Source organism: Punica granatum, chromosome 5 (assembly GCF_007655135.1).
Source record: "Punica granatum isolate Tunisia-2019 chromosome 5, ASM765513v2, whole genome shotgun sequence".
NCBI classification, from domain to species: domain Eukaryota; kingdom Viridiplantae; phylum Streptophyta; class Magnoliopsida; order Myrtales; family Lythraceae; genus Punica; species Punica granatum.
The window spans coordinates 14,415,802-14,438,264 of NC_045131.1; the positions used below are offsets into that span (position 1 = coordinate 14,415,802).

At 39.2% G+C, this 22,463-nt stretch overlaps 2 protein-coding genes across 2 annotated transcripts; both read left to right on the forward strand.

Moving 5' to 3' along the window:
- Window positions 1-1,553: 1,553 nt before the first annotated feature.
- LOC116207643 lies at window positions 1,554-5,290 on the forward strand. Its single transcript, XM_031540682.1, has 5 exons — window positions 1,554-1,678; window positions 1,792-1,968; window positions 2,079-2,255; window positions 2,396-4,724; window positions 4,832-5,290. Exons 1-4 carry the CDS (start codon window positions 1,636-1,638, stop codon window positions 4,159-4,161), a joined length of 2,163 nt encoding a protein of 720 aa, XP_031396542.1. The 5' UTR covers window positions 1,554-1,635; the 3' UTR covers window positions 4,162-4,724; window positions 4,832-5,290.
- A 5,895-nt stretch (window positions 5,291-11,185) lies between these two features.
- Window positions 11,186-17,678, forward strand: LOC116209630 (probable phosphoribosylformylglycinamidine synthase, chloroplastic/mitochondrial). The gene is made up of 5 exons (XM_031543329.1): window positions 11,186-11,325; window positions 11,980-12,031; window positions 12,309-16,516; window positions 16,656-16,706; window positions 17,330-17,678. The coding sequence occupies exons 2-3, from the start codon at window positions 11,990-11,992 to the stop codon at window positions 16,503-16,505; spliced, it is 4,239 nt and encodes a 1,412-aa protein (XP_031399189.1). The 5' UTR covers window positions 11,186-11,325; window positions 11,980-11,989; the 3' UTR covers window positions 16,506-16,516; window positions 16,656-16,706; window positions 17,330-17,678.
- The last annotated feature ends 4,785 nt before the right edge of the window (window positions 17,679-22,463 follow it).

Sequence of the window (22,463 nt, forward strand, 5' to 3'; positions counted from 1 at the left end):
GACAATTTCATGAAAAGAAATGGAGAAGTGGGAGAAAAAGTTGAATAGATGCTGACATCCTTATTTTATGTTTATCTTCTTTATACTTAAAAGGAGATGAAAACTTTCGGTTGTATTGCAAACTTGACTAACCGGTGGAAGAGGACTGCTGGAGACAATAATTTCAAGATTAAAGGATTATTTCGTTATACGGTTTGTGGGAGATGTCTTGCGACCGAAGGTTCATATTAGTCGCTTCCATGATAGTCAGTGACCAATGCTTTCCGTGAATTGTTTCATGTTCTTCTCGCACGCACAAAAATGCATATTTAAGAGGCTTTTGCTGAAAGCATGCCTGTAAGGTCTCTGTTAATCTTATAGGATGACGCCTTAATAACTCTTAAGACATGGACAGTGCTGCTGTCCTGATAAACGAGGAGGCTAACTACTGAGTCCAAGGTGCTTGGTGGTCCGTGGAGATTAGCTTCCATCAATACTCAAGTCCGAACTTCAACAGTTTCATTTGTATTGGCATCTTGGTAGTACGGGAAAGATCGATAATCTCATGAATTCCTAACAAATGTCTGGAATTGGTCAAATATCAAACCAAAAGCAGGACCAACATACGCATCAGTCAAAATCAATTTATAGAAACTATCATTACTATCGCAATATATAACTACACTGACATGAGAGGATGATGATTCCAGTCATATGCAGTAAGTATAATATGTCGTATTAGTTTTTATAGACCTAGCCATGTATGCTAATACATACACTGCAGAATACCACCATAGGTAAATCATGGTAATGAAGTCAAATTGTATAAAATCGTACGTTTCTAGCCAATGTCACAAGTTAATAAAGATTAAATCATTCTGCATCTTACCATTGTTAATGACTTTTATATACAAATATAACCGTAGATGTGTACGTAAAGTCATCAGATAATAGAGCGGCTCATCTTTGGAATATATAGATGAGACTGAAAGAGACCATAATGATTTGGTCAGGCTGCTCTAGCTGCAGAAACCAGGCGCTATTTAGTTAAGGATGTCTTGATGATGAGTACTTTATAATTCGAACATTGTCAGAAATGTCAGGATTTAAGGGCGAATAAAGCAAAAGAAAAGGGTTCTGATGACAGAGTTTAAAAAAACTATAGTTCTGATTCCTTTTCACGAACTCGTCTCTGTCGACTGATGGGCGGTCATGCTTCAAGCAACGACATGGTAAGGTGATTTACCATTTCACCGTGGTCATGAGAAACTGGTGAGATAAATGCCGATGGGTGAAGATTTTTTACACCATAGTGTGGAGTATGATTCGCATGCTCTCCCTCCAACTTTACGGTATGTGCCCGAGTCACCCCCATTTTGAACTGCAGTAGGATCATTTGTTTTTTGGCTTGTTATTTTCCTTTTTGTTGGGTAATAATAAAAGAATTTAGTGGTATATTCAAATGCAAAAAGAAAAAAATAATTAATGTCATCATCATGATGGTGTGGGAGTTGCTTATAAACTTTTGACAAAAGAATTAGTTTTCCTTCCATTCAGATCCCATAATTGGAAAGATTCCAATCCTATTTCCCATTCAACCACTAAGTTCTGGTGAAATGGGTTCTCATTTATATTGAAGAATTTTGGGGACTGAAAATGGGAAATGAGATGGGGAACAATAACACAACCGGTCTCAGAGGTAAGTGAATTCGCTTATCAAGTCTCTCCGACTCTCGGTACTTGTTCTTGCTCCTCCATGTCTTGCACACTATTCATGTTTGTCGCATACTTTGTTTCTACGACAATATGCAGAAGAAGAGAACAGCATACTGCCCGAGCCGCCAGGGAAATCCTCACCAGGCTCATCATGCGAGGACGACAAGATTGTAGAAAACCAATTGATATCAATGGGCAAAGCCGACGATCTCCATGGAGAGATTAAGTCACAGGGAAATACTGACGTTAGTGAGAAGAAATCAGAGAGAAGAGGTATGCATTTTTTTCCCCTTGGTTTCGCTTTATGTTCCATTGCTCTCGGGGATTGTAGGACAATATTTGAACAGGTACCAAACTTCACGGTTGGGCTTCTTTCTGTGCAGAGCAACCAGAAGCACCTCCGCCGGAAGCTGTAAAACTAGGAGTAGGAGAAACTGAGGAAGGTGGCAATGAAACCACTCTTCTGACTGAGAATTCTGGAAATGATGGAAGCTTGCTGGGTGATGATGTGCGGGTTGAAACCGACCATCAGTTTGAAAGTGAGGATCTGTCTACTAAAGGTTAGTAATTCTTAGCTGTTTTACTTTTAGTAGCGGGGTAGATTCAGGTGAAGTGTTTGTGGTTCTCGATGGTTTCTATTTTGAGATGAACTGGAGGATGAACTAGTGACACTGTTGCATGCATTTTCCGTTTCTACCAGATGATCCGAAGCTCGAAACGCCTGTAGACTGTAAAGGTGATCCCAAGGAGCCCACGATTACACTGGAAAGAGTAAATGACATCTGCCGAGAATCAAACCTGATGGAAAATGGTAACATGCAAGAGTCTGGATACTCGAGTAATGCCACTGCAGATTTTGCTGCGGAAGCCATCCTACAATCCTCAAAGGGAGCCGAGGAAATGGATCTGGAGAGTAATGAAATTCTCCACCAAGAAGGTAATCAGATGGAAAATGTGACCGTGAGTCTAACTCTGGAATTTCCAAATGGTAAAGGAGGAATACTGGAAGAGATCAAAGAGTCCGGATACTCAAGCAATGTCATCACAGGTTTTGCTCCGGAAGCCATCCTAGAGTCCTCACAGAGCACCGAGGAAATGGATCAAGAAAATAATGAAGTTCTCCACTCTGAAGGTAATCTCATGGAAAATGCGACGGTGAGCCTTGCATCAGAACTTCCAGATGGTAAAGAAGGAATATCAAAAGAGATGAAAGAGTCTGGATACTTGAGCAACATGATTGGCGATTTTGCTCTGGAAGGTAACCTAGAGTCCCCAAAGAGAACCAAGGAAATGGATCTGGCAAATAATGAAGTTCTCCATCTACAGGATAATCAGGCGGAAAACGTATCGGTGAGTCGGACATCAAGATTTCCAGATGATGGAGGAATATCAAAGGAGATAAAAGTGACTGAATCGGAGAGCATCGGGAAATTGCATGAAGAGGAGGGTGATACTGATGGCCAGAAAGGGCTCATCGATGAAGTGAAGGCAGCCTTGGGAAGTGATGAATCAAATCATCAACCTCAGTGTGATGAGGTTCTTTGTCTTGATTGTGCCAATAATGATGGTAACACCTCAACAGATATTCGCCTGTTTCACTGTGTGAATCACAAACAATGTCAGGTCGAGGCAGACATTGTTGCTGAGAATGGTTTTCGAGTTGATGCCTCTAGTGAGGCTTCTGGGGCTGTGATTTTGGATAGTGACTGCGAGGAGGATGAATCAACAGAGAGATTTATTCTGCTGGCCAAGCAAGGAGCAGTAGAAGCTCCGTATCTCGTTGGTGTTGAAGGGAAAGAAATTGCCGAGCCATTCGTTCCATGTCCCGAAGCCAAGCAATATGATGATGAAGAAAGCCAAAGTTCTGCTACGTCCAACTCCACAGACCTGAAATCTGAAGCCTCTGTCTCAGACTTTGAGTTCGAGAAACCAAGGATAGATCTCGCAGAATGTCCTGGAACATCTCTTGGTTTCATAATAGAGACCAAGGCCTTGGAGAATGGTGATGGAAGTCAATCCACAATAATCCAACTCTCGGGGATTTTAAATGGTGAGCAAGAAGCAGAGGAAGCTAAGGAGAGGCTCAGCTCAGTTTCGGATTCAGGTAGTATGAACGGCGACATTTTTCCCAAGATGCACAAATCTCCGAGCTTTGGCCTTGATGTCCAACCGGAGTCGGATCAGACCCCACTGCTGTTTCAGGATAAGGCAGAGATTAGTATCCCCACACCGCAGGAGAAGGCTGCAACGGTGGAGAGGAGCGACTCCGAGATGTCAAAAGCTCCATTCCTCAGGTCCATGAGCCGAGAAGAAAATGAAGAGCAAGAGCCTGGCATTGCTGCCACGCCGCTGAAGCAAGACAATCATAGGGGTAAAGAGAAGGTAATCACGAGAGGAAAAGCAAGGAGAAAGCTCAGATCTTCGCTCTTCGGGAAGTGCATGTGTTGTGGCACCGTGATCAACTAAAATATCAGCCGGTTTGATCATATTCAGTTTGATTTTTTTTTCCTTTCATTTGTTTCGGCAGGGATTTACGTTTCTACTGTCCATGAAATGGAAGAAGAGAGAGTCGCGGGGTGTGCTTTGTCACGATATGTTCTGCTATACTTCAGCAGAGAGAGCTTGTGCAAGTAGTTTTTGGTCTCAGGATTTGGCTTTCCCAGACTTACGAGAATTTGCAGGAAGTCGAAAACTTGAAACATCGATCGAGTCTTTGTGTGATACAATCCCTTCATATTGGTCCTTCATTCTCCTCTCTCCTCCTTATCCATTGGCTCCCATCCTACTTGTCGAAGTTGAAGTGTTTCGTTCACCATTGTTGATACTTTGGCGGGAAATGTAGTAGCGATATTTCTACCAGCAGCATCAATATTTCTAAGCATCTAACCATTGTCCTTTGAAAGCCAAGGCAGTGTTTATGGAGTGCCCCGTGGTTCCTCGAGTGCCAGCTGCAGAGAGGACTGCCATCAACTAGGGCGCTACTGGCCAATAACCACTTGTTCGCCAGCCGCTCGTGCTCCAAGTTTCAAGTTAGTGAGACTTTTCCATTTCCAGAATCACTATAGTGTTACTCGTATCCGGGGCAGCAACCAAAGTTTCCAGAGCTCTTCTAATCGTTTTCACCTCTATTTCGTAGGATTAAAGTACGCAATGGGTGAAGAGACCAAGCAGGGTACATGACCCACTGAGAGTCTTGCAGGAAACCAAATATTCTAGTTCTGGGCTTCCCCATTGCAAATCCATTGCGTCGGTGTTCCATTCGAGCCACCCTGTTGATGGAGTAGACTAGTGTACCTGCTTTCGGCCTCTTCAGGAGCAGACCACTCCTCGATACCTTCAGTGGATACGAGGAGTTCAATGCTCAAGTAGGGTAAACCGGTTCCTTTATCTTTGCCTTTATCCAAACTGATGATTTGCAGATGATTGCAGCTATCATGTCCATGTGCCGAAGTATAGCTTCGCGTCATTCTAGCTCGACCAGCTTGCATCATTCTCTGGTCAAAACGATGTTCTAAAAATCCCACCGTACCGGTTAGACGAACTGGTTTGATTGGAAGAACTTTCATTCAGTTCATTTTCTTAATCAATTGTCCTACCATTTAACTTTCTGTGAAAACTTATCTGATCGTGAATTTTTATAACCCGAACGAGTTTGGCCTAATGTTTTAAAGAAGAGCTCATGTATCCATTTGATCTCGCTTTTGAAACTGTTTGGGATTACTGGAGCGCCTTTGACATGATTATCCGCTCCGTATACCGACGGAATTTTCGGAGCCTAAGGGGTTAATAGGACAATACCCGGGCACCCGGGTCAGCCTGTGAATTTTTATTTAAAAAAATTATATTCAAAAAAAGAAAAAAAAAAAAAAAAAAGAAAACACTTGGATCGCAGACACAGGAAGAATTGGGCAGGACCACCACGCCCTTGGAGGACGCCAGAATTCTTGAACTCCGAGGTAGCCGGTGACATCAGAGAGGGGATCGGCAATTTTCCTTCCCTGAATAGACATATATATCATCTGAGAAATCTTGAAACGAGTAATGTTGAGGACAAAACTGGCGACGTCATCGAAATGCCATCATCGCCTCCCCTTCTTACACTTTTCAATCCCAACCCATTCACTACTCCCTGTAAATAGAAAAAGAGATTAAAAATAATACATCTCAGAAATGGAGTATGTTGACTTTATGGACCTTGCTTAGTTTTACATAATAGGTTGGACACTTTCGTAACCACTCACGGTCCATGCCACCATGCAAAGTATCCAAACTCATGAGGAAATCCTACAAATAATTATAAGTTTAATATAAGCATTAAACATTTTGGAGAAGTAATTCCCATAAAAAAAATAAATTTCATTACCTGGATCCTTGATGCGATGTTATTATGCTGACCACGTTTTTTAATTGCCTTGGCTACTTCATTACCTTATGCACGTCTCACTAGTTCCCAATTCGCAGAGTCCATATGATTCTCTTCTCTTGATTTAGATATGAATAAACCCCTCAAGTCATTGCAATCTTCATGCTTCATAATCTTCTCTTTTCTTTTTTTGAGAAATGTCATTCTTCTTCTTGTTTTGGTTCTTGTGAGAAGTGTCCCTATTTTTGCTTGAATTAGGTATTTCCTTTTCCACTTGAATATTGTTTTTTCTTATTAGTTTCGAATAGGTGTTGATCTTCGGAATTAAAAGGAAATTTGGCGCAAAGTGACACAGAAGAGGAGCTACACAATACGCACAAAACAAAACCATTTAAGTTGCTTTAAACAAACATAACATGTAAGTTGAGACAATGCATAAAGACAAAATAGTTAAGATTGCAGCTAGAAAAAAAAAAGAAAAAAAAAAGGAGAAAGTATAGAACAATGTGGCCAAGACCAAGGGAAATTGCTTGTTGTTCATCATATTTATCATGTTAATAGTTTTGTTGTTTGGTAATGAGAGAAATGACAGTGGGCCAATATTACAGGATACAACCCTAAACATATTATGTACTTTTTCTTCAATGGAATGATAGATTTAAGAATTTTATTTAGTACTACTGATTGCAGCTAGAGAAAGAAGGAGAAAGTATTGAACAATGTGGCCAAGACCAAGGAAAATTGCTTCTTGTTCATCACAGTTACGCTGTTAGTAGCTTTGTTGTTTGGTAGTGGGAGAAATAACAATGTGCCAACATTACAGCCCTAAATATATTATGTACTTTTTCTTCAATGGAATGATAGATTTGGGAAATTTATTAAGTATTATTGATTCAATGGAATGTGACTTAAAAATGTCATAAACTTTTTTGTCAGTTTCAAATATGGCACACTTTAATACCAAAAGCACCTGCAATTGTCATCGAAATCATTCATCTGAACATTTTAGAACATCCAGTGTCTTCCACCTTACCAAAAACAACAAAATTGCACCATAAGATGACTGCGTATACCCATCCGAATCTATACTTCCATCACTATTAAGTACTTCAATAACTATCAACAAAAGAGGTATTTACCCAGATCTAGAGCATTTATGGACATTCACGTAAGTAATCACCCTAAAAACATCCATCTTCTGTGTCCAAGCAGCATGTAGTCGCCAAAGGCACTTACCGTAACATCTAGCTTCTATACTTTCCTGTCCAGTCATTTTCCACCATATGGCTTTGCTTGAGTCACGGCATAATCTTGCACAGCTCTTTTGAGTTGCTGTGGTGATTCATACCTAATGTAGAGGCTGAATAGGTCACCTTTCATGCCCTTTTTATATGCCTTCTCCTTTTCTTTTCTCTTCTCTTGCTTATATATCCTTCATCATCACCACTATGGGGAGTACCAATTTCATTGCTGTTATTCATGTAGTGGCTCACTTCATGACTATGCTCCTGGCCATCATGCTCCTCATGCTCTTGCCCATCATGCTCTTCATGCTCATGGCCATCATGCTCCTCACCATCATACTCCCCATGCTCATCCCATAACCGCTGACCCTCTTCTTCTTGATCATGTTCCTGACCCTCTTGCTTCTGATCAACAGTTTGTCTTCTTCTTCTTCTTCTTCTTTTTTCTTCTTTGTATGATCTCATTCTTCTCAAAGCTGCCATGAGCTCTTCATCATCTGCATCAATTCCAATATCATCATCATCCAATCCTTCAGAATCGCTTTCATTTTCTGAAGGAAAATAGCCATTATCTCCATCAGAATTATACTACTCCATTCCTGCATAATCAAACCCCAAAGTTTGTTCAACTTTTCTGGCTTCTACAAAAGCATTAACGCATCCATGAGTAACCCCAAGCTCGGCCATCCCACAAGCATGATGTAGTCATCTCATTCCATCTAGTAGACATACTCACATTAGGCAAAGGAGGGGGGAATGGGGCATAAGGATGAATAGACGAAATTGCTCAACCCCATTAGAGAGAAAGGGGAGAAAAGTGGGGGGCTTTTTTGACATTTCATGAGAAAACGGAGAGCAAACGACTATCTTTTTACACGTATTAAGCCATCATCCAAGTAGGCATGCCACGTCAAAAATGTGGACGGAAAAACTAACCTATGATAAATGTGAAATTTAAGTTAGATGATTTTTTGTGAGACTTGTTAAAAGCTCGTGGTAGATTTGAGATTTTGAGTATAATTCATTATTTTTGACGCAATTTACCTTATTTTTATTGATAGAATTTTTTATATTTTAATTATATATGTGAATTTGTTATATATATATATATTATATAACATATGATAATTTATTTATTTTATTAACTATAGTATTTACGTTTAGATGTTTAGTAACATGTATTATAGACATTTATTATTTGGCATAGTTTGTTTTAGTGTATTTTTATTAATTATAATACTTATTTTTATTGATAGAAATTTTTTATATTTTAATTATGTATGTGGAAATTATTATTATTATTATATATATATATATATATATATACACTAGATACTAGTCGTCAAGCCCATGCGTTGCACGTGATAGTACACTAATCTAAAAAAAATTATAATTTAAAATTAAAAAGAAAAATTCCTTCGACAATCAAAAGTGCAACAAAAATAATAAAATAAATAAACAATTTTCACGTTTAGTGGTAGACGAAGTTACTTTCTGAGAGCTTGCATATATGGGTAACCTTTTGAGGGATGAAACTCACATCATCAATCTTAAGAAAGGATATGATAAAAAATAAAAGTTAGAGAAAATTATGATAAAAATGAGAGAAAAATCAAAATATAAATTTAATAAACTCACTTGCATACATGTCAAGAGCTTGATTCTAGTTGTAAACGTATTGTTTGATAGCTGAATATGCCATGTATATGTGTATGATAATTCATGTTTATAATTATCATATAGAATTTACATAAAATATAATCAGATTTGTTTTGCTGAACAAATCTGATTTATTTTTTGAAAAAAATATAATTTATATATATATAAAATATTGTCTAGTCTATTTTTAAAAAATGGATATCTATAAACACATATAACTTATATATACTTTTTTTCTTATATATACTGAAAGTTGTCTAAGTAACCATTTGTTAATATATTTATATTATGTATAGATATATATACTAATATATACTTATTTTCATGTTAATATTGATGTGATGAAATTTTAATTTTAATTTTTAAAAATTCAATATTATTAAATAATATATATATATACATAAAATAAAATCTTCTCATATATTTCAAATACATTATGTTAAATAAATTATAAAAATTAAAGAAATCAAGAGATCAAATTTTATGATGAGATATCTTTAAAGGATATTTTTTGTTAAAATAATTCCAAAATATAAATAAATCAAAACCTATAAAACTCCTTTCAGGAAATATATGCTTATATATACTTATTTTGATGTTAATATTGATTTGATGAATATTAATTTTTATTTAAAAAATGGAAGATTATTAAATAATCTCCATACATATAATAAAATCTTCTCATTTATTTCAAGTACATTATGTTTATATATAAATTATAAAAATTAAAGAAATCAAAAAATCAAATTTTATGATGAGATATCTTTAAAAAACAACTTTTGTTAAAATAATTCTGAAAATAAAAATAAATAAATAAAAACCTAGAAAATTTGTTTTCAGAAAATATATAATAATATATGCTTATTAAATTTCATTTAGAAACCGAGCATTGTGAGATTATCTATTAATATATTTTATATTATGTATGAATATATACTTATTTTGACGTTAATAATTATGGAAAAAATATTAATTTTTATTTAAAAAATTCGTTTATCAAATAATCTATACATATAATAAAATCTTCCTATTTATTTCAAATACATTATGTTATATAAATTACAAAAACTAAAGAAAGCAAGAAATTGGATTTTATGATGAAATATCGTTAAAAAATATTTTTTATTAAAAATAATTCCGAAAACAAAAAATAAAAACCAAGGAAATTCTGTTAAGAAAATTCGTATTGCCTTTAGTTGGGGATCACTATAATATCTAAAATGTTATATGATATTTTCTATCTTTTTTAAATGGAATATTATAGCCGAAAATAATTTCAGAAGATTTTGTTGCTAATTTTATAATAAAAGATAATTTGAAATTTAAAAAACGAGAAAAAAACGAGAAAATTACATTCAGAAATGAGTACTCTAAGGCCAGCTGATTGGAATACATTATGTTATATAATTTATAAAAATTAAAGAAATCAAGAAATCGAATTTTATGATGAGATATCTTTAAAAATTATTTTTATTAAAAATAATTTCGAAAATTATAAAATAAAAATTTAGAAAATTCTTTTTAGAAAATTCATAGTGTCTTTAATTGGAGATCACTATAGTATCTAATAAATTTTATGATATTTTTAGTCTGCTTTATATGAAATATTATAACTAAAAATAATTTTGAAATATTTTGTTACTAATTTTTTAATAAAAAATATTTAAAAAATTTAAAAATTGAGAAAATTCCATTCATATGCTATCTGGCTAAGTCCAGCTCCTATATATAGATATAGATATATTATATTATAATAAATGAGAATCTATTTATTGTATTAACTATAGTACTTATTTTAAGATTATTAGTAGCATTTATTATTTGGCATTGGTTGTTTTCATATATAGATAGATAATTATAAATAGATATGTAGATATAAATAGATTTCTATTATTTAAATTCTCTGTATTCTCGTGGTCAAAAAAGAAAAAAAAACCCTATATTCTCTATATTGTATGTATGTAATAGTATATTATTATTATTTTATTAAAAATCAGGAACCCTTAAACCCTCCCCTCTCCTTCCCTGACTGGCGCGGCTGTCGTTGCTGCTCCTATTCCACCGCGACGGGCTGCGTCCCTCTCCACAGCGACTGCCGACCACCTGCTCCTTCCTGCTCGAGCGCCACCAGCTACTGCTCCAGGCCCACCGCGACCGGCTGCTGTTCCAGCCTCCTGCTCCAAACCGACCAGCTGCAGCTCGACCCTCACGTTCCACCTTGACCAGCTCCAGCGCCTCCGCTTCCACCGCGACCAGCTCCGGCTGCTGGTCCAGCCTCCAACTCTACCGTGACCTGCTTCTGCTCCTGTTCCAGAGAGAATCGGGAAATTGCCCCCCCAATCTCGATAACTTTGCTCCATTTGGGTGCTTTTCTTACTCCTCTCAGTCTCTACTTTTGCTTGGCCTTCTGGGATTTCTTTGTTAAATTTTGAATGAAATTTGGGGATTGTCTCATCAGAACGTATGAGGTGAAGAGGAAAGGTTTGATTTTTCATTGTCTGTTTTTTACTCAATCAACCAAACACATTCTTTTAGAGGAAGATTTGGTCAGTCAATGCTATTGAGTGTTTTTGAATGGACATCATAAGCAGTGACTGCTGAAGTCGAGAAGAACGATCTGAGATAATTGGTACCTAAATAATAGTCTTAGATTGGATTGAATATTCTTTCTGATGAGTTTTGAGTCAGTAAAATATAAATACACATACATGTTTGTATATATGTGCTTATGTATAGTGGAGATCAGCAGTGTTAAGGTATGAAAATGTTTTAGTAATCAACTTGGGATTTTACTATGTTAATAACTAAAGATGCTTCAGTTAAAGCTTCGGTGATGAATTGGACCACATGGGATTTTAACAAGGGTTTCATATTGATGAAATGGGAAAAGAGTTGAATGTGCTCGAGCAGCTATTTCTGATTCAACTGAAAAGTTTCATTTCTCCAGTACTCTCTCTTTTGTGATTCCGGTCATTTAGGGTTGTTTTCTAGTGCAGTTGACATATTTTGACGGTGCAGGTTTCCGTAAATGGCTGCAGCTTGTGAAGTCACGCCCGCTGAGTTCTTAAAGGTATTTAAAAATTTCAAAAGCTGCTCCTTTTCTGTTTTTATTGGTGAACCCTGATTATTTATCGTAATTTTGAGCTGTTTGATGATAGAACATAAATTTCGGGCGTTTATTTCAATCAAGTGAACCACAAGCTTGTGCTTTAGTATAATTTTTATTTATTTATTTATTTTATTATTATTATTATTATTATTTCATTTTGGCACTCTCTTTGTCATCAGATGTGACCTTTGATATATTATGTTGATGTGTCCGGGTGGATTGTGCATGTTCAATGCAGGGCAGTAGTCGTCAAACCTTGTTTCTGCAGAAAATTTCAAATAACCGTAGAAGCCAACTGCTATGGGGCACGCTTCAGAGTCAAAAGCAAATAATGAGTGGCAGAAGGCGGTTTTCTATGAGATGCAATGCTCAGGCAAACCCCAACGCTGTTGTCTCCAACTACAAGAGTACGGCTGATAAGCAATCGGGATTAAGTGAAAAGCCTGCCAAGGAAGTCATACATTTCTTCCGTACACCATATATTCAAGAAAATGCAACAGCTGAGCTTCTCAGATCAGTTCAGACCAGAATCTCAAACCAGATTGTTGGATTGAAGACTGAGATGTGTTTCAATATAGGGCTCGACCAAGACCTTTCAGCTGAGAAGCTCAGAGTGCTCAGGTGGATCCTCCAAGAAACGTACGAGCCCGAGAATCTGGGATTGGAGAGCTTCCTCGAGAAGAAGAAGAAGCAGGAGGGTCTGAGCTCATTGATTGTCGAGGTTGGAGCCAGGTTGTCATTCACAACTGCTTGGTCAACTAATGCAGTCTCGATCTGTCAGGCTTGCGGTTTGGATGAGGTGACCCGAATGGAAAGGTCAAGGAGGTACTTGTTGTACAGCCAGGTCCCACTGACTGATCATCAGATTGATGAATTTGCTCAGATGGTCCATGACCGTATGACTGAGTGCGTATACCCTCAGAGGTTGACTTCCTTTGAGACTAGCATGGTTCCGGAGGAAGTTCTATTTGTTCCTGTAATGGAGAAGGGTCGGAAGGCATTGGAGGAGATTAATGAGAAGATGGGCTTAGCCTTTGACGAGCAGGATTTGCAGTATTACACGAGGTTGTTCGTGGAGGGGATCAAACGAGACCCAACGACTGTAGAGCTGTTTGATATTGCACAGTCTAATAGTGAGCACAGCAGGCACTGGTTCTTCACAGGGAAGATGATCATTGATGGGAAGCCCATGAGCAGGACCCTCATGCAGATAGTGAAGAGCACTTTGCAGGCGAATCCTAATAATTCTGTCATCGGTTTCAAGGACAACTCCAGTGCTATCAGGGGGTTCCTCGTGAAACAGCTCCGTCCAGTTCAGCCTGGGTTGACATGCCCATTGAGTGAAACATATCGGGATCTTGATATCTTGTTTACTGCTGAGACTCATAATTTCCCATGTGCGGTTGCGCCATACCCTGGTGCAGAGACAGGTGCCGGGGGTCGTATCAGAGACACCCATGCGACGGGCAGGGGCTCTTTCGTAGTTGCAGCCACAGCTGGATATTGTGTTGGTAACTTGAACATGGAAGGGGCCTATGCTCCATGGGAGGACCCGTCATTCACCTACCCCTCGAATCTTGCCTCACCACTTCAGATCCTAATTGATGCTAGCAATGGTGCTTCGGATTATGGGAACAAGTTTGGGGAACCTTTGATCCAGGGCTATACTCGTACTTTCGGCATGAGGCTCCCTAGTGGGGAGAGACGAGAGTGGCTCAAGCCAATCATGTTCAGTGGGGGAATCGGGCAAATTGACCACATCCATATCTTGAAAGGAGAGCCAGAGATTGGGATGCTGGTGGTGAAGATTGGCGGGCCTGCATACCGTATTGGCATGGGAGGAGGGGCTGCATCAAGCATGGTTAGTGGGCAGAATGACGCTGATCTCGATTTTAATGCAGTTCAACGAGGAGACGCAGAGATGGCCCAAAAACTATACCGCGTGGTTCGTGCTTGCATTGAGATGGGGGAAGATAATCCAATCATCAGCATTCATGATCAGGGAGCAGGAGGGAACTGTAATGTTGTCAAGGAAATAATTTATCCCAAGGGTGCTGAGATTGATATCAGGGCTATTGTTGTTGGGGACCACACAATGTCAGTCTTGGAAATATGGGGTGCTGAGTACCAAGAGCAGGATGCTATCTTAATCAAGCCTGAGAGCCATCACCTGTTGGAGTCAATCTGTGGAAGGGAGAGGCTTTCAATGGCTGTAATTGGGACTATAAGTGGAGATGGGCGGGTGGTGTTGGTTGATAGCACAACTATTCAGAAGAACAGTGAAAGTGGGCTGCCTCCCCCTCCTCCTGCTGTGGACCTGGAGCTCGAGAAGGTCCTTGGGGACATGCCTCAGAAGAGCTTTGAGTTCAACCGGGTGGTCGATGCTCGGGACCCACTTGACATTGCTCCCGGGATCACTGTGCTGGATGCTCTGAAGAGGGTGCTGAGGCTCCCGTCTGTCTGCTCCAAGCGGTTCTTGACCACGAAAGTGGACCGCTGTGTCACAGGCCTTGTGGCCCAGCAGCAGACTGTGGGTCCCCTGCAGATCACACTTGCTGATGTGGCAGTAATTGCTCAGACTTACACTGACCTCACAGGGGGAGCATGCGCAATTGGAGAGCAACCCATTAAAGGGCTCCTGGATCCGAAGGCAATGGCAAGGCTGGCAGTAGGAGAGGCCCTGACGAACCTCGTTTGGGCGAAGGTCACTTCCCTCTCCGATGTTAAGGCAAGTGGAAATTGGATGTATGCCGCCAAACTTGATGGGGAGGGGGCAGCTATGTATGATGCTGCCGTCACTCTAGCAGAAGCAATGATCGAGCTTGGGATTGCTATTGATGGTGGGAAGGATAGTTTGTCAATGGCAGCCCATGCTGGAGATGAGGTGGTTAAAGCCCCGGGGAATCTCGTGATCAGCGTCTATGTGACCTGTGATGATATCACGAAGACTGTTACACCTGATCTGAAGCTCGGTAACGATGGGGTCCTGCTGCACATTGATCTGGCGAAGGGGAAGCGGCGATTGGGTGGGTCTGCTCTGGCTCAGGTGTTTGATCAGATTGGAAATGATTGTCCCGATCTTGAGGATGTACCTTACCTGAAGAGAGTGTTCGAAGCTATTCAGGAACTCATCACGGACAAGATGATATCTGCTGGGCATGACATCAGTGATGGAGGCCTTTTGGGGTGCCTTCTCGAGATGGCTTTTGCTGGAAATTGTGGGATCAACCTGGATTTGGGCTCTCATGGTAATAATTCCCTCTTCCAGACACTCTTTGCGGAGGAACTCGGTCTAATTGTGGAGGTTAGCAGGCAAAACTTAAGTGTTGTACTGGAGAAACTTAGTTCTGCTGGTGTTTCGGCTGAGATGATAGGCCAAGCGACCTCTGAGCCTGTGATTGATGTGAAGGTTGATGGGGTGTCTCATTTGAAAGAAGAGACTGCTGCACTGAGAGATATGTGGGAGGAGATGAGCTTTAAACTCGAGAAGCTTCAAAGGTTGGCTTCGTGCGTGGACCAGGAGCAGGAAGGCTTGAAGTATAGGCATGAACCCAGTTGGAAGTTGTCCTTTACACCCTCTTTCACTGATGATAAGTACATGCTTGCAGCTTCAAAGCCCAAAGTTGCTGTAATTCGAGAAGAAGGCAGTAATGGAGATCGGGAAATGTCTGCTGCATTCTATGCCGCTGGGTTTGAGCCTTGGGATATTGCTATGTCAGATCTTCTAAGCGGGTCAGTTTCCTTGCAAGATTTTCGAGGGATCGCTTTTGTTGGGGGGTTCAGTTATGCTGACGTGCTCGACTCTGCAAAAGGGTGGTCTGCCTCAATTCGGTTCAATGAACCACTCCTGAACCAGTTCCAAGAGTTTTATAGGCGGCCTGACACTTTCAGCCTCGGGGTTTGCAATGGTTGCCAACTCATGGCGCTGCTTGGATGGGTGCCGGGGCCTCAGGTTGGGGGCGTGGACGGTGCTGGTGGGGACCAGGCACAACCACGGTTCATACACAATGAGTCGGGCCGGTTCGAGTGCCGCTTCACAAGTGTGACGATAAATGGTTCACCCGCTATTATGTTAAAGGGAATGGAAGGGAGTACCCTTGGGGTGTGGGCTGCCCATGGAGAAGGAAGGGCCTACTTCCCTGATGATGGTGTCCTCGACCGTGTGGTCCACTCAGGGTTGGCCCCATTGAGATACTGCGATGATGATGGGAGCCCTACCGAGGCCTATCCTTTTAATCTGAATGGGTCTCCCTTGGGAATTGCGGCATTATGTTCAGCTGATGGTAGGCACCTCGCCATGATGCCCCACCCAGAGAGGTGCTTCATGATGTGGCAGTTCCCCTGGTACCCGAAGCAGTGGGACCTGGAGATGGACAAGAGCAGTCCAAGCCCGTGGCTCAAGATGTTCCAGAATGCCAGAGAGTGGTGCTCTTGACATTGAGTTAGGTCCGTTCTGTTTTCTTCCCTTTTGCTGTGTTCTAGTATTATTATGGTCATTCGATTTTTTCTGCCCACATCTGTTATCTAGTTTTATGATGTCCTTGTAATGTGCTGAGTTTTTAAAAAGGATCATTTGTTTTTGCAGATTTGGAGTTTCAACAATTTTGGATAAGACAGGATAAAATAATTTTCCAAGGTAAAACTACTCTTGTTGCTCATACTAGTTGTAGTTTCTTGAGCGCATATGTTTCTACAATTACTTGTTCTCTTACTAGCAGTATTATTTTCCTCGAGGGAGTGAAGTTTCTCAGCTGAATATATCATGAATTAGGTTGATGTTCGCTCGATGATATTCCCTTGGTCCTTTGGTACATGGGACTTTTAGTAGAGAGCAGAGACTGCCATTTATTGTTGGGGATTTGGGTAGAACATTTGAACTCCTGCTTGAATGTATGACTAGATCGATGGATGATTGAGGAAGTATTTATGTGTCGAACTTGTAACTGAAGCTGCTGTTTAGGACGGAATTGGAATTGGGGACGGGGAAAGTGGTTGGTTCTCATTTGCATGTTTTGACTTGCATGACACGCATGTAGGCATCGTGGGACGGTGGTATTTTACTGCAAGCATGGATGATCTAGGGGATATCTTTCTTTTCCTATCCGAAACTCAATTAGTATTGTTGAAGTGGTTTGTCTCAATCTGAGTCGTGTCTTAATGAATGCAATATCCTTTTTCTTCAGCCTTTAAATGCTGCAAAGTTTCTTCCACGACTAGTGGATTGATTTTATTGCATTCTTCCCACTCGGTGTTGTGTAGGAATGGATAAAGGCTGAAGCCTGGATGTAGACCTCATACATTACCCCCTAAAGAGGATGAAGAAGAGGAGATGGATGACCAAGAGGACAATGCCGGCAAAGTAGGCGGACCAAGAATAGCCCGAAGAGCAATAGATGGAAAAAGTTATCATTTCTATCTTTCACTGTTCTCATGTATTTGTTGGTTAACGAACAGTACTGAGGGATCGTGCCCTGTTTATTTGTTCTTGAGGATGAAATTTATTGTAGTTCGGGAGGTTAATAGATACTTAAACGAAGTATGATAATGAGCTGAATGATGCTCCTATGATTAGTTGTATTTTATTATTTATGAATTTTGTTATCGTTCTCTTGATAGTTCAATTTATTATTTGTGCAACATGAAGCATGTATACTGACCATCCCATGCCTCGTTCCCAGGTTCGGTAGTATTAGTACGCACAAAATAGTTTATTTCTGAAACAGTTTGTGTTTTTTGCAGATTGATATATGTTCAAGTTCTTCAAGCAGGTGGAGGTGAATCCACTATTACGGGGACATTAAGGAGAGGTCAATAATGACCATAAATGTTCCTTTCTAAGTTCCAAATTTGTTCCATGGAAGGATCTCTTATGGATAGGCACAGGCTGATGTTTTTACCTTTCGAAGATATGTAAAGGAAAATGGATCAGCCTCTCTCAGCCCGGTGTAGCCTGTCAAGGCCAAGATAGCCTTGATTGGCCTTCATGCTGCCTGTCAAGGCTAAGCTTGGCCTTGAATAGGCCAAGATGGGCTCGACCTCAGGCTCATCTTAGTCTCATCAATGATTAGAGGGGTGACCTGTCAGAGCCTAGAATTTTGCTTCGGAACCCCATGGTTATGCATCCCAATCCATTATTATGGAATATTCTGTTTTTCAAATCAAATCCCCTTTAGACAAAAGCGTGAAATAAAATACTTTGTGTGTGTGTGTGTGTGTGTATACATATTTTTTTTTCTTCTAGATGGAGGATGACACTGTAATAGCTGACATTTATAGCTTAGTCTCTTATCTCCTCTTGTGGATGCATTCTATGAATGGCTTAATTTACAGATGCAGCTCTTTGTTTCTCAGTTGTTGAACTATTTTGCAGGAACTCGATGTGCCTGCATTAATGCTGCAACTTGGCCCTTGCACATGCAACAATAACGATGCGGGATCTAGTCACATGTATGCCGGATACCTATAGCACTCCCCTGCTTGGTTAGACTGTCTTCACTCTAGTTGTTTGAGATTTTCTATTAATATTTTCTTGTGTTCAATTAATTAGTTAATTTTTCCTTATACGTTATCATTTGTGTTTATATGTTTATATTTTATAACTGGACAGATTTTATTATATTGAAGATAGTGCCAGAGGTCATGTCTGGTGGGGATTCTACCTAAGATGGAGAAAGCGACTCTTAAGGTTTTTCTTCTTGACTCAAGTTTTAATTATTCACAATATTTTTTTTTCTTTCCTTTTTTTTTGACCAGTTCATAAGTTTGTTCAAGAGGTTTTGAATCTGTTGATTGCCTAGGAACTATCTGCGGAGTTTAGTTGCGACTGGATAGACGTTTCTGTCGCTTATTCTGGTCTTAAAAATCCTGTTTGTGCAAATAGTTTTCACTTTCATAAGCAGGGCGATTCTGGTCCTGTTCAACGGTTTAACCATTTCAATATGCTTCGTATTGGTTCAATTCTTGTGCACTGGGTCTTAATTGAGGAGCAGGCCAAAGACATGGCCTTTTCCTGGTCGAAAGGCTTGTCTGGTGCAGTTTTCATAAGTGCACTTCAGTTGTCATGATTTTGCGAAATATGGCTCTATACTACTGCAAAATTGTACACTATGTATTTTGTTTTATCATCATCATCATCATCATCATTTTTGCCCTTCCCCTTATCACATCACAATCAATTGACTGGATGAAGGAAGAGCTGTATGTTTTTATGCAACATGGAGGACTAATTGTTGGGCACTCCAAGTCCCGGTAGAGCGGTACTGTATGGCCCTGCTTAAAAATCATATAATTTAGAGGATACAATGTGGTTAAATAATTGTGAAAAGGTGAAGTAAATTCGATTTTCACTGCTTAAAACAAAAATCTATACCCTATATATATAAAAAGGTGAAGCTCATATATTTGTTTTCATATGTACAGACACCATTTGTGCCTTTTGGGAACATATTTTAGTTGACCATCATCCAACTGTCGCCACTTTCTGTCAGTCTCTCCTGTGAGATTGTAGAGGCTACTGGAAGGCTTCCTTTAGCTATTGTGGCCACAGGTTCTTATCCAAGCTTCCAAAAGAAAAAGGGTGTGCAGGAAGAGGCATCGAGAAGTTCGAAGACAAGGACAGATATCATAGACAAATTGAAAATCGGCTATGAAGCTTCTAGTCCTGATCCTGAACAACAAGAGATCTTTTCGGATATTATCTGTGTTTTCATTGGAGTTGATAGTAGGATTTCAGTTCATGTGTGGACAGCACGTGGGAATGATTTCTCTGGACACTACGATTGAAGACTTGGTCCTAAGGTCGTTGATAAGAATCGGAGACAATAATGAGCTGGTGGTGCACGATTTATTTAGAGTACTCGAAAGGGAAATAATCTGACAAGCAAGCAAACGGTGATTTAGGAAAGCAGTAGGTTGCGGTGCAGTGAAGATGCCATACGGGTTCTCCACAACGAAAAGGTAGTACATGAATTTTTATGGATTATCTTTTCTGTTCAATCGGAGTTGATATCTCCGCCTTTCTTTTTTGTAAACTAATTTAGTTCTTAATTGAACAGGGAACCGAGAATGTTAAAGCCATCTATTTGGATCATGGGATTCAGTGAGAGATATATTGGTTCAGCCGTCAAAACTTGGAATAACCATCAAAATGTTTGTTTTCTTGGATTAGGCGATGCGAATCTCCCTGGAAATTTTCATGGGCATATGACAGATATGAGATGGCTAAGTCATCATGGCCACGACTGATTATCCCATGTGGCCTGAATCAGGAGAACTTAGGCGTTTCTTTGTCTATCAAGAAGCACTGTCAGCGAGAATTGGAATGGATGGGACTCAGTTAAGGTATCGTATTAAGACAAATAATTTCTATTTGTCCTGTCATCAAGTGTTGTATTTAACTTTATTTTCTATAATAGGAGGTTGAGCAGCTGGAAATTCTTAATCTTAGTAGTTGCCATGAAGTGAACTCCTAAAGCTTCATAGCTCTTTTCAAGTTGTGCTATGGTTGTGACAACTAAGGATAATAATGCGTCATGTCTTAAGAAACTCTTCCACAGAATTGGATAATCGTGTTAATGACTCAGTTTTGTCATCTTGAAATTTTAATTTTACATTGTAGCTCGTGTCCGTTATGGCAGATTGATCTGAACAAGAAAACGTTCTCTTTTTGCAAATATAATTTGTTCATATGAACCCATCGAGAGCAGTAAATAACACCTTAGTTTATCCTGTGGTATAGCTTGCATTCTTTTCATCTAGTAGTTGACAGGTCTTACTGGAGAATACGAAGCAATTGGAGTATTACCGTGGCGTATGTCTAGGAAGCATTCCCCCGGCAATATATAAGGCATGTGTTTCGATATGCACAAGAATCGACAATCTTTGTGAGAAGCGAGAACCTTGCAAGGGAAGAGACCACCTTGGTGTTGAGAATCGACCGCTTTAACAACAATGGCTTGTTCAGTGCTGCAATGAAACGGAATGGGCAACGGTTAATTGATGGTGTGGATTGGGCTTCTCCTCCCTTTTGATCTTAACTAATTAACCCTAAATCTAATGATGTGCACATATAAAAAGAGTTGGAAAATAGTTGAGAACGAATTGCACATGTATGTCAAAGTCTTGGCATAGATGGCCTCGCCTTCTCTCTTGATCATATGCAAACTGCACTTCCATATTCATTCTCTGATCAAATGCAATAGCGACCGGCTTCGCTTATTTTTCCCATTTTAGGGGGAAAAAATTGAAAATCATTTGCAGATAATATTTACAGGAAACCTGATCTTGCTGAAATTGGTTTTTTTTTTTTTTAATATGATGAGATTCCTAACATCCGAAAAATACATTTTGGCTAATAAAAATTTGATGTCCACAAACGCATATTCGCGTGTGTGTGTATATTTATATATATATGAGCAAGTCGAGACTGGATGCACATTCGTAGGAGTTTATCATCCTTCAGCGACTGATTTCTAGTCCCGGTTCCGCATTCTCGCATGCAATCTCTTCAAACCTTCTGACTCTGGATTTTTTAAATGTCATACCATATCCCAGTTGATGCTAAAGGCGACCTACCAAAGGTTTTTTTTTTTTAATGTTTAATACAGCTGGTGAGAGTAGTTGTCCTACATTGGAGAGATATAAAGAAATCCTTAAGTTTATATGAGATTCGGTACCGTCACCTATCATGAGTTTGAACTTCTGGATCAAAGATGAGTTTCGATCACATGTAGAGATTCAGTGGAAATTTTACAGCGATAGATGGGAGGTGGTCAAAGGACCGGGTTAGTTAGGCTTTATTTGTTTTCCTAATCACAATTTTACTTAACTATTATATTTTTCCTCAATACGACAATATAATCATTTTTTTTATCTTTTTCTCTAATTTAATAATAAATTCTCTCACGTACTTTTTTTCTAATCATTTTTATAATTAATTTTTTAATAATAAATTCTCCATCTATATATACATATCAATTTTTTAATCATAAATTTCTCATCAACTTTCATATCTATATATACATACATACATATATATATATATATTCACACATTAATATATTTATTAACATTTGCAATCATTGTACGAAATCAAGTTTAGTTGGATCATTATCCAACTTGAAAACCAAACGCAAGTTTTTTTTTTTTTTTGGGTTGAATAAAAGGTTAGGAAGGGGAGACCAACGTAACAACTTCCCTCGAGACTAGATGGACTCCTCAGTCGCCATGGAATGTTCCATTCTCCCGAAGGGATAAAAGGCACGGTGAGACATTAGCTCACTTAAATCACCATGACCCCACCAAAGCGCATAGTGGATCAGAACAGCTCCTATAGGGTTGAGGACAAGAATCTACTAATACAAACGCTTTCGTATTTAAATAGAGTTTTAACCCC